We start from the raw sequence: 18,576 nt of genomic DNA on the forward strand, positions 1-18,576 counted from the left end.
ACAACTGTAGCATGGCATCCCAACTCTAATACTCAATGCCTTGACCTTGTGTCTCCCTACCCCATCCTTCAGTCTCACTACTTTTAAGGATCTGTGAACAATGTCCCTCTGTATAACAGCAACCCTGTGGCCTCCATCATTTGCTGTATATGTCATATCAGTGTTTCAGCCCACACTCCATTTTCTCACCCTTGCCTGGATTAACTTTCAATGGCTACTGCTCCACCCAAATGATCTACATTGCAATGCATCCTCTTACAACCTTCTTCACTATTTTAAGATATTATTTATTAATATACATACTGCGTGTGTTGGCGCGTGGTCAAGTGGTTAAGGCATCGGTCTAGTGATCTGAAGGTCACTAGTTTGAGCCTCAGTTGAGGCAGTGTGTTGTGTCCTTGAGCAAGGCACTTAACCATACATTGCTCTGCAACGACACCGGTGCCAAGCTGTATCGGCCCTAGTGCCCTTCCCTTGGACAACATCGGTGGCATTGAGAGGGGAGACTTGCAGCATGGGCAACTGCCGGTCTTCCATACAACCTTGCCCAGGCCTGCACCCTTCCTGGAAACCTTCCAAGGCGCAAATCCATGGTCTCATAAGGCTGATGGATGCCTATTATTATTATACATACTGTGATATATTTATATTTCACTCCAGCAATTCGCGAAATTTCACAGACACTCCTCAGAGGCATTGGATCAGATATCTTGCAATAAATAAAAATGTTAATTAAGCTTTCTAATTTCCAACAAAGGTGGGAGAGAGAGGCATCAACCTGTCCGGTGGACAGAAACAGCGAATCAGCATTGCTCGAGCTGTGTACTCCGACCAAGATGTTTATTTACTGGACGATCCCTTGTCAGCTGTGGATGCCCATGTCGGGAAGCACATCTTTGAGCAGTGTGTCAAAAAGGCACTCGGAGAGAAAACTGTGATTCTGGTCACTCACCAGCTGCAGGTGATCCATTTAAAGCTTGAATTTGTTCTGGGCTAAGAGGATGAAATACTGAGGGGGCGGGCAGCTGCCAGAAGGGATCTCAGTATCACCAGAACTCCTCAGCTCTAGACCTCATCACAGCTCTGGTTTAAACATGGAACAAAGAGCAGAGTTCCAGAGACGAGCCACGAGCGACTGCCCTTTACTTCAGTACAGTATTTGAATGAGTGTAGAGTCAAGGTGCTCTGGTAAAATTGAAGTCAATGAGCAACAGAGGGAACACAGTTAAAGTCATTCCCAAAGGAAGACGTTGTGGTTGTTGAAGGTTAATCGCCTAACTCCAGAGCACTGCTTCACAAGCTCTTCAGACAATGTTGCAGCCATCCATGGCTGAAATCTCAATGCTCTTCCTTCATGACAAGGTCAGAAGTGGAGAGGTTCACTGACAATTATTGGTCTTGGTTTGTTATTGTCACACATACCAAGGTACAGTGAAAAGCTTGCCTTGCATGCTGTTTATACAGATCAAATAATTACACAGTGCATGTGGTAGATCAAGGTAAAACAATAACAATGCAGAATAAAGTGTAACAGCTACAGAGAAAGTGCAGTGCAGGTGAACAATAAGGTGCAAGATCATACTGAAATAGATTGAGAGATCAAGAGACCAATTTATTGTACCAACAAGTATATTATCTTCAATTCCTTTGCAACTCCTCAGTAAAATAGAGTCTGACTGCAGCATGACTTAGTCCACATTGTAGACTAGTCTTGGACCGATACATGGTAAATAACACATGCAGCACCGAAGTACCATTTCCAACAAGGGAAAGTCCAATCTGTATTCAATATCCCCACATCTCTGAGTCCTCCACCATCAATATTCTGGGAATCATTCCCGACTGGAAGCTCAGTCTACCAGTTAAATAGATACTGTATTTACAAGAGCAGGTTGGAGTCTAGACTTCCTGCAGTGTGTGCCTCACCTCCTGACACTCCAAGGATCAGGAGAGTAAGGAAATATTCTCCAATTGCCTGGGTAATGTAGCTCCAACAACTCTCAAATGGGATAAAACAACCTGCTTGATTATCAGCCCCTTTATCACCCTAGATACTTAGTCCCTTCACCACCAGCATACAGTATAAAATACAGTCTAGTTACTAGCTCTGTCAATTCTGAAAACACCTCATAAATCTACATTTACACCACAAGAACAACTAGCGTGTCAAATGCCTTGGACTGCAATCACCCCCAGGTCCCCGTCCACCATCCTCTCATGGAAATATATCATCAGTGATTTATTATCAACGGGTTCAAATCCTGGGCTTCCGTAGCCGGCAGAAATGTTGGAACACCTTCCCGAGAAGGAGTGCAACTTTTCAGAAGGTGGATTCTCTAGGGCACTTGGGGCTGAACAATAAATTCTGATATTGCCATGAACACTCAGATTCTGAAAATGAATTAAAAACAAAACACCATTACCAGTGACTTTTAATACTGAATCCTGGGTAGATATACTGTATATTCCTTCAAATCTTCCAATTTTCTCTATAGACTATTAGCTCCAAAATAGAATTTTGTTTACTGAAGCAACTTAGATAAACTCAAAGTTTACTGCCCTGCTTAGATTCGTTTATTACTTATTTCTGAATAATTTGTTGCCTGTCAAAGTATAATATACCGTCTCCTGCCATTAAGTCCATTATGATGTTCGTGTAGGTTTTGATCCTAAGGATGTGGAAGTTCATAACTAGAAGCTTGTAGTGGTTTGCCAACACACCAGATAGTTGATGTCTATTTATATTTTTTTATAATCTTTAGTATTTGGAGCACTGTGATGAAATCCTTTTATTGGAAGATGGAAAAATTAAGGAAAAAGGAAACCATGAGACGCTAATGAAAGAAAATGGACGTTATGCCAACCTGATCAACAATTATCAAATGAACCAACCAAATGTAAGCAATCACAGAAAGTTCACTTTGCAATATACATTCGCACTCTAACCAGTTTTACTCCTTGTAGCAGCTTAATTTAGTATGAAAGTAAACTGTCTCTTATTTGCAGGCTTGTGAAAACTGTATTCTGTTTATTTGTTTAAAGTATATATCCAGGGTTAATTTTACAAATGTACATCAGAAGTATTCATTAAAATTCCTTAACAAATTCCAAGTAAAATTTATTATCAGAGTCATAGTCATACTTTATTGATCCCAGGGGGAAATTCGTTTTCGTTACAGTTGCACCATAAATAATAAATAGTAATAGAACCATAAATAATTAAATAGTAATATGTAAATTATGCCAGTAAATTATGAAATAAGTCCAGGACCAGGACCAGCGTACATACATGTCACCATGAATAGCCCTGAGATTCTTTTTCAGCAGGCATACTTAGCAAATCTACGGTACAGTAACTATAAACAGGACCAATGGACAACAGACTGTGCAACTGCAAAAAATAAATAAATAGCAATAAATGACGAGCATGAAATAACAAGATAATGAGTCCTTAAAGTGATTCCTTCAGTTGTAGGAACACCAGAAATAGAATGAGTGTAGTTTCCCCCTTTTGTTCAAGAGCCTGATGGTTGAGGGGTAGAACTGTTCTTGAACCTGGTGGTGCAAGTCCAGAGGCTCTTGTACTTCCTACCTGTTGGCAGTAGCAGGAAAACAGTATGGCCTGGGTGGTGAAAATCTTTGATGATGGATGCCGTTTTTCTGCAGCAATGTTTCATGGAGTTGTGCTCAATGGATAGAAGGGTTTTACCTGTGCGGTACTGGGCCGAGTCCACTGCTCAAAGGCATTGGTGTTCCCATGCCAGGCATAATGTAGCCAGTCAGCACACTTTCCACCGCACATCTATAGAAGCCTGCTAAAGCTTTTGATGACAAGCTGAATCTCCATATACTCTTGAGGAAGTAGAGGCTCTGTCATACTTTCTTAGCAATTATATTTTCAAGAGAAGGTAGGAAATTTCAATTCTTCTCTGAAATTGTGCACATATATTCAGGAATATAGTTTTAATTTGCCATATTTCTCACTTAGCTGTTGTGAGGAGATTGTGAAATGTAGAAAAACATGCCAAAAGAAGCACTTCACATACCTAAAACTGAGCCACCAAACAGTTCTATTGTTCAATCCCATTTGCTGCTTGACAGGTAATAAAATACATGCTTCAGTTATTTTCACACCAGTTAAATGTCAGTTAATGATAATCTGCAACAAGAAGGAATCTAAACAACTCCCTTCTACAATCAACGGCATTGCCATCAGCTACAATTGACACCTTGGCAATAACCATGGACAGACATTAGCTAAAAGATGGAGTGGTCACAAAACCAAGTGGGAGTATTTTTCAGCAGTTGGCTCACTTGTTGGCTCTTCAAAGCTTCACACCATCTATAGCATAAGAAAGCCAAATACCAGGAACTGGCAGAGCAGTACCAGTGGCAGGAGTGGAGCCTATTGAGGTGGGGTGTAGAGGTTTTGCTGGCTGCCCTCTCCTTGGCATTATGAAGGCTGCTGGAAGGAAAGGAGCCATCACGACTGTCACAGAGGCCGCTGAACAAGCCCCCAGATGGTGCGGAGTCAAGTGGTGAGACCCATGGACCAGTACTGCTGGGACACAAGCCAGGGACTGATCAAACCTGGCTGAGTTGCTTGGTGAGAGTGCCTGGTGTTAAAAGACCCATAACACCCAATGACCCCAGGTTACATCATTGACGATGTGTCCCAGTGCATCCTAGCAGCATCAGCAAACTACAATGCAGGAGTCTGATGAAATGGCCTTCACTTGTGTAGATGGGTGTAACTTAAAGAGCACTTAAAGCTTGATAGCATCCAAGCTCAGCACATCAACCATCATCTTTAATATGGATTCCCACCACTACTTTGGCACTATGTTCCAACAACACAGTAGCCAGTTCTGGCCTGTTTGACGGCAGCTCCAAGCCAACAACTTTAGATGCCCGGAAAGAGAAGGGCAGTAGATAGTCAAGACCATCACCGACTTCACAGTCCCCAAAATTACTCATCGTCTTAACTTAGAAATATATCATGGCTCCATTCAGTAGCACTGAGTTTAAATCAACAGTACCATGGGTACCTTTACCTCACAGACTGTGCTGTACCCTGGTGATTTTGAGATCCAAAGGTTCTTTGGAAGTCAAGAATGAGGCATAAAATTTGATAGTTACAGCCATTTATTAAGTGTTCTGAGAGTGCAGAACAAACAGAAAAAATACAAAGAAGTCTTTGTACTAAAAACTGGCTCAGAATAGATAAAAACAAGGCATAAGAATAAGCTATTCAAGTGGTGTGATGCCTGCTGCAGAGAAGCTTCTGGAAAATACAGGATCAGCTACACTACAATTACTGCAAAATTCACTGAACAATTACATGGATATAGGTGATTCTATTAAAGTAAAAGCAAGCATTGGAAAAGTTAAACTACAAGAAAAATAACAATTTTACATTCTAATCCAACAACTGCAACAGTGCTTTATTGAACTAAAGCACCTTCAAGTAAACACCTTCCTTGCATATTCGGTTCCCTATAATTACTGGTCTTGCTAGTGATTCCCACATTCTTCAATTGAGTAACAGCACATTAGTCATTCAGCTGAGATAATTGAACCCACACTGTTAATTATTTTTATATAGTCATCTCTCATTTATTCAATAACCTGACAATGTCAATTTGAGCAGGAGTTTGTCTGATGAAGAAATTGAGATCATGGACAGTTCAACTGTCAGTTTTGGCTTAAAAATGATCTAAACAAGAATTATCAGTTACAAGAAGACACAAGAAACTGCAAATGCTGGAACCTGGAGCAAAACAGGAAGTGCTGGAGGAATTCAGCAATTCGGGCAGCATCAATGGAGAGAAATGTAACAATGGCATTTCAGGTTGAGACCCTTCATCTAGACTAGTCCCAGTACAGATTTTCCCAGAGTCTCCCACTACAGATGAAAGGACTTGGTCTGAAACTCCCTTCATAGATACTGCTTGACTAGTTGAATTCCCCCAGATCCGTACCAGTCACAGAGTAGTCTTATTGGGCCAAGGGTCCTTTTCCAGGCAGATACTTCATATCCCCTTTTATATGTTACCAATGTAGTTTTCCTTCTCAGTGAAGTTGTAAGCTTTTAACAGTTTGCCTTTCGATTGAACATTTGTAGTATGGATAGCCCTTTGACAACGATCATATAATTCTCAGGCACCAAAAAATAACATTTTTTTAATTGAGGGAATAGGTGATTAGCTGTCTTGGCAATAAAACACATGCAGATATTGTGGAATTAAAGATATGATTGAGGAATTCCCAGATCAATTTCAGCAGTTGCCAAACAGTCTCTACTGATAGTACACGCTCAGTATTCAATGCAGGTCATTGACCTTTGAATATGATAATGTTCTAAGATACCATGTCACAAATTCAGAGTGTTTGTTCTCCAGATGAAATCCTTAGTATAACAGCCAAGGGACAGAATTATTCACTGCTGTGGTATTACCTAACAATTGCACCAATTCTTCAATTTTGATTTTGCATATGTTTGTGTCTGTGAAAAAAAAGAACACTTTTTTTCTTAACGCGGTTTGAAAGGCTGAAATCTTTCAGCATCTTTCTCTCATACCTATCTCCTCAAACATGTTTCTTGCATTTCCTTGTATTGATTTAAATGGAGACAGATAGACAAGCGGAGACCCAGCAGAAACATTGAAAAGCTGGGAGGTATATAGGTATTGCATAAATATCATAATTGCAAATTACACAATATGGTTCAAATTACCAAATTGATCCTGAGACCTGGCCATGAGCTCAGAACTGGCCATTTTCCTGTAGTGGAGATAGATTATTTTCAAAACAGGTCTTTGTAGGATTCACATGTTAGGAATGCTTGTACTGCCGGGATACATCATTGAGAGTTTACAGTTCAGTATTTCTTTTGTAGGAACCAGAAGATAACAAAACGATATCATTAAGTTCACAGAGAGGAAACTTGGATGGAAATTACCTCCCCAAAAGAAGGATACAAGGCGTGGACAATGCTGGTAAAAGCAGGCTATTTTACTTAAAAATGTTACAAAACGAAACAGAGGTGGATCAGTATGGTTAATGTGTAGATCAGCTTGACCTAACTTTGTTTTATGTCTTAGAACTCTCACCAAACCAAAAGCTACTGGTCTCAGTCTGGGGAATTTTAATTATCCCAGAACCATAGTATCTTGGATGACAATATTGCACATTCTCACTATTCTGTGCAAATTTCACTACTGACCCCACTAGCAGCCCCATCCCTTTGACCACCATCACTCACTACAGGACTAACGCCTCTTCCTGCCTTACTATCATTGCAAGAAATACAACAGATGGCATATAACAAGGCTCAGCTGAACTGGAGTCCTCTTTGTATTTTACTCCTGTTAAGAAAAACACCATTAGATATTTTGATTAACTTCTTGACCCTGTTTGTCTATGTCAAAATCTAAGTTATTCTAATTATAACCAGTCTAGATTTTTTTTACAATGAGGCAAATTTTCACCTAAAAGAGGACATCAAGTGCACAATGCAGTAACGTTGGGGCATTACAGCCTTCTAAAATCCTGTTCTATTGATACTAATATATTGCATATTTAACATGAAAATGATTTTCCTGTGAAATACCATTTTAAATATAAAGCTTGTATAAAATTGTCTTGTAATATTTTAGCATTTGATATGAATGATGAGAAAAATGTTGCAGTAGAAGAAAAAATTGAGAATGCAAAGGCAGTACAGCAAGAAGGAAATCCTAAAAAAGGTAAGGTACTTAGAATTATTGTATTCTTACAAGTTTCACTAAAAGATGTTGATTATTTCCCATGGGAATATTTAAAGAATCTGTAGTCACCTTATATGATACATTTTTTTCCCAAATTGCACAAGATGTTCTCTGAAACAAATCTTGCTGTTTTTTTCTCAGCAATTAGATTAAGTTTAGTGGCCCCACAAAAAGTGCACTGTGCTTCATCTCAACCACTGATTACAATGCAGGTTGCAGACTAGTTTTGCACTGCTTGTTCACTGCAACGATTCCTGTATGCTCCTTGGTGTATGTAACAACGAAGACGCAATTTGATAACTAATTTGATCTATGTAAAGCTGGCCCTCAATAATTAGGGGAGTGGAGCTGGGATGGCAGAGTTAGCTGCAGAGATTTACTCTACCAGGGAGCTTATTCTGGAAATAGTGAAGAAGGAATAGGAATGGGAAGGATGCAGTTACTCGTGTTCTCAAATCCTGCACGGTGGAGAAAGTGGAAGGGAAGAGAAATACCCTTTCTCTCAAGGTGTCAAGAGGACCCCTGGATACATGAGAAGGTAGTAGAAACAATGAACAACCTGCAAAAAAAAAAGAGAAAATCTGCAGATGCTGGAGTCCTGCTGAGTCCAAAAAGCCGACTGTACTATTTTCCATAGATTTGCCTGGCCTGCTGAGATCCACCAGCATTTTGTGTGTGTAACCTGCAAAAAAAATGGGCTTTTCTTCTTGGGATGCCCAATGCATTGGCATGCCTGCCAAAAATACAGTGTTGAATTCAATCATCACGGGAAGAGTCCAACACTGGCTTGGCACAAGATTTCATTAAAAGCATGAGGCCAAATAATTTGTTTCTTTTTGAAGTACCCACATCCAGAAATTGGCTGAAACTCCTACAGCCTTTGACAAACCACTCCTAAGCAACACAAAATGGCTTTAGAAAGTACGGACTATTGGAAAATTGTAGTATCAGAACAGAAATAATCAAGTAATAACTAGTCCTTAAGACACTATTGATCCCTTTAATAGTGCTGAGGATGGTGGAGCTGATACTTCATCTTGCTGCCAAATAAATGTGAAAGTAAGAGTGGCATTAGCTGCAGTATAATACTTCAATATGGTGGGATTAATGCAGAACCATGTTGCACAGATTTATGTCATAATCTCGCATTCTTTCACTAAGTGTTCACAATGAATCCATTAATGAGTAAAAACACTGCAAATGCCATCTTAGTGTACCTCAGCACCCATCAAAAGGACTCTGGTGATCCCAGTTTCACATATGTAATTAAAAGGTTGTAAATCACTCTCTTAATACATCCAAGTTTATTTCTGCTGATGTTTATAATCATTTGGATGCAGCATAGAATGTCTGAAGAGATTTTAAGAATCTTTCATCTTCTTTCTCTCATGCCTTACTAAAGAATGTCTTAGTAAATTTAAGTTCAAGGTTAGAATCAGCAGGCGGATCAACACACTCACTATATTGAAAATCTCATTTCAATATTGCTAAACAAGTCACACTGAAATGTTTTTAACTGTATGCATCATAATTACATAATTTTTATTTCTCCCACCCTGTATAATTTTACAGATGTGGGTCTGCATTCTCTTAGAAGAACATTTTAAAAAGTAAAACTCTTAAAATAACAAAATTATAGTTTTAAAGTTTATATTTCAATTGCTACCTTAATCTCAGTTCGAATCACTTCACTCATTAACATAAAACATAGTCATGAGTTTCTTTTTATATAATTTACAAGAAAAAGTTTCAAGTTAAGTGAGGTGTTAAATTTGACAACAATTTGTGGTTGTAATTAGGGAGAAAATGTCAGCATTTTCTGTCATCACTCTGTGTAACTAACATCAACATCTGGTGTCCATACATGTGCAATTAGCTATGGAAATCTGAGAACTGCAGCCACCCATTTCCCTGTTTCCCAGGTTACACTGTTATGGTCTTTGCAAATGTAATCAACACAGAATCAATGATGACGTGACTTCCAACATTTTACATATTATCCTTGTTATCAAAAAACATGGAAAATGATAGCTCTTGTTTAGTAATATTGAATGATCATATAATAAGTCTTAATTAAATAAAATCATTTGCCAACATGGGCCACATTCCCTCAGACAGCATTTTAACTTTACCTTAATTCAAATGTGCAAACCATGATTTTGTTTTCAATGCAAAGATTAAAATATGAATTAGAAAATTTGACTTCTAACTTCTCTTTACTGCCTCTGAGCATTTTCAATATGATTGTTCGATCAATCCACTGGTCTCATGTCTTATTGCTGGAAAGCATAAGTAATATCCAATTGAATATCAGATGAAGGTAGAGAAAACTCATATATTATAGCTCACTAAATATTTTTGGCAGCTTTATTTGAAGTCAGACTTTTCACTGCTGATAATGAAGTCTGTTAATCTCTGTAAAATACTTTTTTAATAATTCATATCTATCACTACCTTATTAAAACATTTTAAATTTGTACTGCCTACAAGTTCATGGAATAGCAGATGAGAGTGAAGTTCAGAAAGTTCAAAACACAAACTCCATTTATTTTCAAAGTATTTATAAATTATTCAACCTTGAGATTCGTCTGCTTACAGGCAGCCATGAAACAGGAAACCCAAAAGAACCCAATTAAAAAAAAGACCAAAGCCCAATGCCCAGCGAGAGAAATAAACACAAATCATGTAAACAAAAGCAAGCAACAGCATTCAGGATGAAAGTGAGTTCATAGACATGAAGCCCAGAGCAGCTGGAGCAGGACACAAGCCTCAACTTTTCCACAGAAGAAGTGTTACTAAGTTGCACTTAGTTGTATTTCTTGCTTTATGATCAACCAGTAAGCTCTCAGCCGTCTTCAGAGGCGCCGTCTTAAAGGCACAATGTGTTACTCATATAAAGTGTGGTGGTTTAGGTCACCCATTCCTCACCTCCAGGTTGCACCTATATGATAAGTCACTATGCTTTGAAGGCTGATCACTTTAAGATAAATTCACTAATGACAGCAGCTAACATAATTGAACTTGAGAAATTAATAAAATTCCATGACTTCCTTCTGTGTCCTGTGTACCCATTTTTCACTCAACCAGATTTCTATTACAATTGAGCTGGCTGATTTAATTACAAATTTTGAGCATTGTTGTGTGTTATATTAAAGCCCAGGGGAAACATGTTCCTGTTGGGGTGAAGGGTAGGCATACCAAGTTCAGGGAGCCTTGGCTGACAAGAGATATCAAGACTCTGGTAAAGACAAGAAAGTATACATTGCAGTTATGAATTAATCCCTCAATTAATATAAAAAGTTTAACACCAGGCTTAAGAGGGAAATCAGGAGGTCAAAAAGGGAGTATGAGATGAGTTTGTCAAGATAATCCCAATTCTTCAATTATATTAACAGATAAAGGCTGACTAGCGAGAGAGTAAGTCCTCTTAAAGACCTTCAGGACTTAGTTGTGGAGCTACAGGAGATGACTGATATTTTAAAGGTCTATTTCTCCTCAGTGTTTAGTAAGGAGAATATCATGGATGAGGAAGAAGTGAGGTTAATAAGCACTGAGGTCTTGGATCATATTCACATAATAAGGAAGGAGATATTTGCAGTTTTGAAATACATTAATTGAATTGAATTGACTTTATTTCTACATCCTTCACATAACATACACGAGGAGTAAAAATCTTTACATTAAGTCTCCATCTACGTGTGTGATGTGCAATCAAAGGTTCAAAGGTCAAATTCAATGTCAGAGAAATGTATACAATATACATCCTGAAATGTTTTTTCTTCGCAAGCATCCACAAAAACAGAGAAGTGCCACAAGGAATGAATGACAGTTAAACGTGAGAGCCCCAAAGTCCCCCCCAGTTCCCCCCTCCTGTGCGCAAGTGGCAGCGAGCAACGATCCCCCCTCCCCCCACCAGCAAAAAAAATGCGTATCGGTACCATCACTGAGCCCAAGCGTGTGCCAAGCAATAGCAAAGACACAGACCAAAGTTACCCCAAAAGCTTCACATTTCGTCCGACAATTGACAAACCAAAGGTTCCCTCTCTCCCTGGCAAGGGAGAGGGAGGTGTCCCCCATTTTCACAGCGAGTGGGAGACATAACAACAACCCACTGGTTTACGACGTTAAAAGTCCGTTTCGTCGCTTTTTCGAGCTCCGTGGCCAAATATCACAAAGACTTTAGGTCAGGTCTGGGCTTAATCAAGAGAGTAATTTCTAGACCCAAAAGTGTATCACAGCAGCATGGCCTGTGTCCAAGAGCAAGGAAACACAATTGCGTGGCTGATTTAAGTGCTGGGCCAGATTGAAAAATTCAGTGTGAGGGATAGGATGGTGTTCAGCTCACGGCTCCTCAGGGTTTACTCATCTCTGCGCTAAACTGAGGCTGTGGCCTGCAACTAACAAGCTCCTGAATCGGCTGTGACAGGTTTCATGGCTGTGAACTCACTTTCTTGAACTTCAGTTCTGAATGCACATCTACATGGAGTGCTGTCATAGGAAAGCAGCGTCCGTCTGCAGGGATCCCACATTCCAGGCCATGCTCTCGCCTTGCTGCTGCAATCAGGAAGAAGGTACAGGAGCCTCAGAACCCACACCACCAGATTCAGGAACAGCTATTACCCCTCTACCATCAGGCTTCTGTTATCTCCTTGGGTTCTTCATTCAACTTCACTTGCCCCATCACTGAACCGTCCCACAAACTATGGGCTCACTTTCAAGGACACTTCATCTTCTGTTCTTGATATTTGTTGGTTATTTATTTATTATTATTATTTCTTTTTCCTTTTGTATTTGCACAGTTTGTTGTCTTTAGCAAATTGGTTGCTCATCCATCCTGTTGGGTATGGTCTTTCATTGACTCTATTATGGTTCTTGGATTTACTGAGTATGCCTGCAAGAAAACATATCACAGGATTGTATATGGTGAAATATATGTATTTTGATAATAAATTCCCTTCAAACTTTGATGCTATTGTTGGCATGCACCAGTTGGGCCAAAAGACCAGTCTCTGTGCTATATAACTGTTTGACTCTGTGACAGTAAAACGGCCAGAGACTGTATAAATTCTTTAATTTTTTAATCTTTTTATCAGCAGAGCAAGATATTTTCATTCTGTCATGCTGAGTTAGAACCAAACTAAACAATGATTGGCTGGTGGCGCAGTGAGATCAGTGCCAGGTTCGAGAACGGAGGTTCCCGAGTTCGATCCAGTGACAGACCACTCCCGAGCGCGCTCTCCAACCGTGCCGGGTTGATATCGAGCTCGCAACTCGACCTCGTAAAAAAAAACACTGCCTCCTCCAATTTAAATTCCCACGTGGAATATTGTGGAGGATCAAATACCCAAATACCCAAATGCTGGTAAAATTCAACACATCCTAAATATCTTACTCAGACTTTTAAAAATTGCTAGAAATTTCTGGAAGTATTTTATGATATTCATTTCATGTTGAATAACTGTCTTATATTTTTCCCATAGTACCAATAGTACAGCTTATACAGAAGGAAGAAAAACGAACAGGCTCAGTAGCCTGGAAAACCTACCACCATTATATCATGGCAGGGGGAGGTAAGGAGAATGATGGGTAAGGTTTTACATTATACTCTTTCCAGAAGGTCACATTCTGCAGTATTTCAGTATTTGTTTATCGGTAACTTATTCTTAAAGTTACCAATGACTTAGATAAACTTATCAAAGTGTTTATGACTTTGAACTACATGACTATCATCTGCCATAAAAACATAACAATTATTTTGTTTAAAGTTTCATAACTTAGAACTACTTAGATAATGAAGGGCTTTGAAGGAAAGGAGTACATTTCCAATTATTTCTAATTGTGCAAAGTATCCAAAACATGAGAAAATGTGTTACTCATTACTATTGTTATTTTAAAATCCCTGCAGTGTTGCAGCAAGATTTGTTACCACAGTTCAAACCTTATCCATCATTGATAAACTTGGTGCCTGGACTGTCTCAAAGTCACATCAGCTATATTCAGGTAGTCCAAAACTGGACAAAGAGAGTTTTTCTCAGGATTGTAACCAGTGAAAAATCTGCTGTTGGATGCTTGACATATGCTTCAAGATTCCCAGAGCTGGCTTTTTTTGTTGTTTTAGAGAACTGAAAACAAAATCGATCAATGCATTTCTCCAACAAACAAATGACAGTAGACATATCTTTCATATCATTTGTACATGATAAGGAAAGATTTGCATCTGCAGTCAAATTTTCCTACCTGTTTTTCATTAGGAGCATTGTTCTTACTTCACAGTTATCGGCCTGTCAATAACTTAGTTTTTTTTGTACAATCAGCTGAAAAGAGAGGAAAATTTATTTTTGCGTAGATATTTTCCTTTTGAATTTCCCAACTTCAATTATTTTTATACATTGAATATTGTGTTAATATTCCCCAAGGTCATTTTAGACCACCATTCTACGATTGCATTCAACCATAACTATCCACCAGAATGATTTGCAGAAATTGGTATTTTATTATATTTTAGAGATAAAAATAAACCAGTAATTACAGACTCATTGATGGAAATGCATATTTTCATTTTAATTTAGCTTAATTATTATTGCTGCTTGCCTGAGCTTAACAAATTGAAATTTCTTTTCAGATAGCCAATTGAATTTGGTTTATTTTCCAGGGTATGTTTTCTTTCTATTTGTTTTCTTCCTGTTCATCCTTATGATTGGCTGTACAACTTTTAATGGATGGTGGTTAAGTTATTGGATATCAGAGGGATCTGGGGTAAGTTCCTCTATTGATCTGTAAAGTTATGAAAAAAATCATCATAGAAGCATCATATAAATCTTCATATAAACATATTGTAAGTTTGTGTATCTATATATATATACATAGCCTTTGGATGGATAGAGCATTGAATGGTGAAAAATTAAAACTCTCCTATGACTGCAGTGATAGTGAACCCCACGGTAGCGATTTTTCAATACTCATTAAATTTCCGGAGGGTAACAGTACATTGGAAAACAGCCAATATGACCACCTTAGAAAGGGAAGTGTCAGGCTTACACAGCGAGGCATTTCCTAGTCTCCACCCAGCTAAAAGGAGCCACCTGCCATTCGTTTCCAACTCATCACCTGCAGCCTATTTAAACCTAGCTCACATCTACAGTCCTTGCTCACCCAACAAATCATGGTGTGTTAAGTATCCATTTCTCTCTTGTTTTGTGGTCCTTCATAGCTTGTTATTTTGCAGTTTAATTTTAAAGTGATTTCTCACTGCTAAATCATCTCCACTGCTCTGCAGTTGGGTCAACCCTCCTTTACATTTTCTGACAGGATGGTCGAACCAGCAACTGATCCGGCAGAGTTTGCTCACCTAAATTTAGTGGTCTGTCGACACAAGTACACATCCAAAAGCAGCAGTAAAAGTTATTAACAGAGTGCATACATGTCACCACGTACAACCCCGAGATACTCTTTCTTGTGGGTATACTTAGCAAGTTTATAGAATATTAACTGTAAACAGGATCAATCAACAAAAAACAGGTTAAATGCAAATATAAATAAATAGCAATAAATAATGAGAGTATGAAATAACAAGATAAAGAGTCTTTAAAGTGGGACCATCAATTATGGGAACCCCAGAAATAGAATGAGTATAGCTATCCCCTTTTGTTCAGGAGCCAGATGGTTGAGGGGTAGTAACTGTTCTTGAATCTGGTGGTGTGAGTCCTGAGGCTCTTGACCCTTCTACCTGATGGCAGCAGTGAGAAAAGAGCATGGCCTGGGTGGTGAGGATCTTTGATGATGGATGCTTCTTTTCTATGGCAATGCTTCATGTGGTTGTTTTCAATGGTTGGGACAGCTTTACCCATGATGTACTAGACCAAATCCATTACTTTTTGTAGGATTTTCTGCTCAAAGGCATTGTTGTTCCCATACCAGGCAATAATGCAGCCAGTCAGCACTCTTTCCACCACACATCTATAGAAGTTTGGAGGAACTGCATTAGCATAGATTGATAACTGTCTGTCACACAGAAAACAGGGATTTGGAATAAAGAATCTCTCTCTTGATCGGGAGGATATAACTAGTGGAGTATCACAGGGAACAGCTCTTGCCTCTCTATGTTTACAATTTGCATTAATGGAGAAGGGAATGAAATGTAAGATTTCCAAGTTCACTGATGATATGAAAACAGATAGAAGAGAGTATATGATAAAGTCATTGGGATATAGGTACATTCAGTGACTAGGCAAAAACCTGGCAAAAACAGTTTAAACCTGGGACATGTGAGGTCATATACCTGTGTAAGATAAATCAACAGGGTAATTATTACTTAAATAGAGAGAGACTGCAAACAAAATTCAGAGGGAGCCAGATGTTCTAATACATGAATCACAAAAAGTGATCAGGCATGAGAGTGTTCAACTATCAAAATAGATGAGACAAATTTGGGTCTATATTCCCTGGAGATCAGAGAATGAAGGATGACCTCATTCAGACATGCAAGATCCCAAGAGTACTTGACAGGGTAGATGCTGAGATGTTTCCACCAATGGGAGAGTCGTGAACAATGAATCGTAGCTCCAAACAAGAGCTGGCCATTTAAAACGGAGGTATGTAGCAATTGCTTCTCTCCAAATAGACAGTGAATCTCTGGAATTCTCTTCCCTCAAAGGTTGGGGAGGCCAGATCATAAAATGCATTTAAGATGGAGGAATTGAGGATTATGGGGAACTGACATAGAAGAGATGCTGTGGCCAGCGTAGATCAAGTACGATGATATTGAATGACGGGGCAGGCTCAACGCTCTTGGTGTTTTATTCTGTTATAATTTGTTCACTGCAGGATTGCAAATTCTTTTCTATTATGCATCTCCTATAATATATCTGCAAATTCCCACTGTTAGAAGATAATATAATGGTAAATACCTGAAAAAGGTTCTGCAGTACTGTGGAAGAATTATTTTCCACTCCCCTCTCCCTTTGCTCTGTCCTGTATGTAACCCATTGAAAGACATGAACAATACTTAAACTTTGTACCACTGATAGACTACAAAAGCGCAAAATTGAACAGGATTATTTGGAATTATTTAAAAAATTTCAGTGCTTAAGAAATATCTTTGCATCTGTGATTTCCACAAAAATATTTGACATATGGTGTGCAGTTCTGGTCACCCACCTGCAGGAAAAATATCAATAATTTTGAAACAGTGTAGAAAAAGATTACAAAGATGTTGTGGAACTTGAGGGCTTGCATCTCAGGGAAAGGTTGTATAGATTAGGACATTATTCCCTGAAGCACAGGAGAATGAGGGTAGATCTTATAGAGGTATATAAAATTATAAGATAGTCCATAATACCATAAGATATAGGAGCAGAATTAGGCCATTTGACCCATTGAGTTGGCTCCACCATTTCATCTGCTGACCCAATTTTCCTCTCAGCCCCAATCTCTTGACTTTTCCCTATATCCCTTCATGCCCTGACCAATGAAGAATCTATCAATCTCTGCCTTAAATTCACATAAAGACTTGGCCCCCACAACTGCCTGTGGCAAAGTATTCCACAGATTTAGCACTCTCTGGCTAAAGCAATTTCTCCTCATCTTTATTCTAAAAGGACGCCCCTCTATTCTGAGGCTGTGAACTCTGGTCTTAGACTCATCCACTATAGGAAACATCCTCTTCACATCCACTGTATCAAGGCCTTTCACCATTCAGTAGGTTTCAATGAGGTCACCCATCATTCCTCTGAATTCTGGTGAATACAGGCCTAGAGCCATCAGATATTCTTCATATGACAAGCTATTCAATCCTGGAATCATTTTCCTGAACCTCCTTTGAACCCTCTGCAGTTTCAGCACATCCTTTCCAAGATAAGGGCCCAAAACTGCTCACAATACTCCAAGTGAGGCCTCGCCAGTGCTTTATAAAGTTGCAACATTACATCCTTACTTTTATATTCTAGTCTAGTCCTCTTGAAACGAATGCTAACATTGCATTTGTCTTCCTCACCACAGATCTCAACCTGCAAGTTAACCTTTAGGAAAGCCTGCACAAGGACTCCCTTTGCACCTTAGTTTTTTTGTATTTTCGCTCCATTTAGAAAATTGACAACCCTTTTATTTATTCCACCAAAGTGCATGACCATACACTTCCTGATACTTTATTCCATCTGCCATTTCTTTGCCCCTTCTCCTAATCTGTCTAAGTCCTGCCCCTCCATCTATCTTCATATCAGCTGCAAACTTTGCAACAAAGCCATCACTTCCATTGTCCAGATCATTGACATATAACATAAAAAGCAGTGGTCCCAACACAGGCCACTGTGGAACACCACTAGTCACCTGCAGCCAGTCAGAAAAGGCTCCCTTTATTCCCACTCTTTGCCTCCTGCCAATCAGCCACTGCTTTATCCATGCTAGAATCTTTCCTGTAATACCATGGGCTCGTAGCTTGTTTAGCAGTCTTATGTGTGGCACCTTGTCAAATGACTTCTGACTATTCAAGTCCACAAGATTAACCAATTCTCCTTTGTCTATCTTGCTTGTTATTTCAAAGAATTCCAACAGATTTGTCAGGAAGATTTTTCCTTGAGTAAACCATGCTGACTATGGCCTACTTTATCATGTGCCTCCAAGTACCCTGAGACCTCATCCTTAATAATTGATTGCAACATTTTCCCTCTGAGGCCAGACTAACTGGCCTATAGTTTCCTTTCTTCAGTCTTTCTCCCTTCCGGAAGAGTGGAGTAACATTTGCAATATTCCACTCTTCCAGAAAGATTTCAGACTCTAGTGATTCTTGAAAGATCATTACTAATGCCTCCAT

At 39.0% G+C, this 18,576-nt stretch overlaps 1 protein-coding gene across 2 annotated transcripts in view; it reads left to right on the top strand.

Moving 5' to 3' along the window:
• Positions 1 to 18,576, top strand: part of abcc12 (ATP-binding cassette, sub-family C (CFTR/MRP), member 12) — a 129,211-nt gene that overhangs the window by 67,647 nt on the left and 42,988 nt on the right. The window contains exons 14-19 of one of the 2 annotated variants that reach the window (XM_063066925.1): positions 758 to 961; positions 2,763 to 2,897; positions 6,899 to 6,998; positions 7,659 to 7,748; positions 13,250 to 13,339; positions 14,422 to 14,525. In XM_063066925.1, the coding sequence (XP_062922995.1) occupies positions 758 to 961; positions 2,763 to 2,897; positions 6,899 to 6,998; positions 7,659 to 7,748; positions 13,250 to 13,339; positions 14,422 to 14,525 (723 nt within the window). Of the gene's footprint in view, positions 1 to 757; positions 962 to 2,762; positions 2,898 to 6,898; positions 6,999 to 7,658; positions 7,749 to 13,247; positions 13,340 to 14,421; positions 14,526 to 18,576 lie in introns of those variants that run through there. The other variant, XM_063066927.1, reaches the window with a different exon arrangement.

The sequence above is a fragment of the Mobula hypostoma genome, chromosome 14 (assembly GCF_963921235.1).
Source record: "Mobula hypostoma chromosome 14, sMobHyp1.1, whole genome shotgun sequence".
Lineage (NCBI taxonomy): Eukaryota > Metazoa > Chordata > Chondrichthyes > Myliobatiformes > Myliobatidae > Mobula > Mobula hypostoma.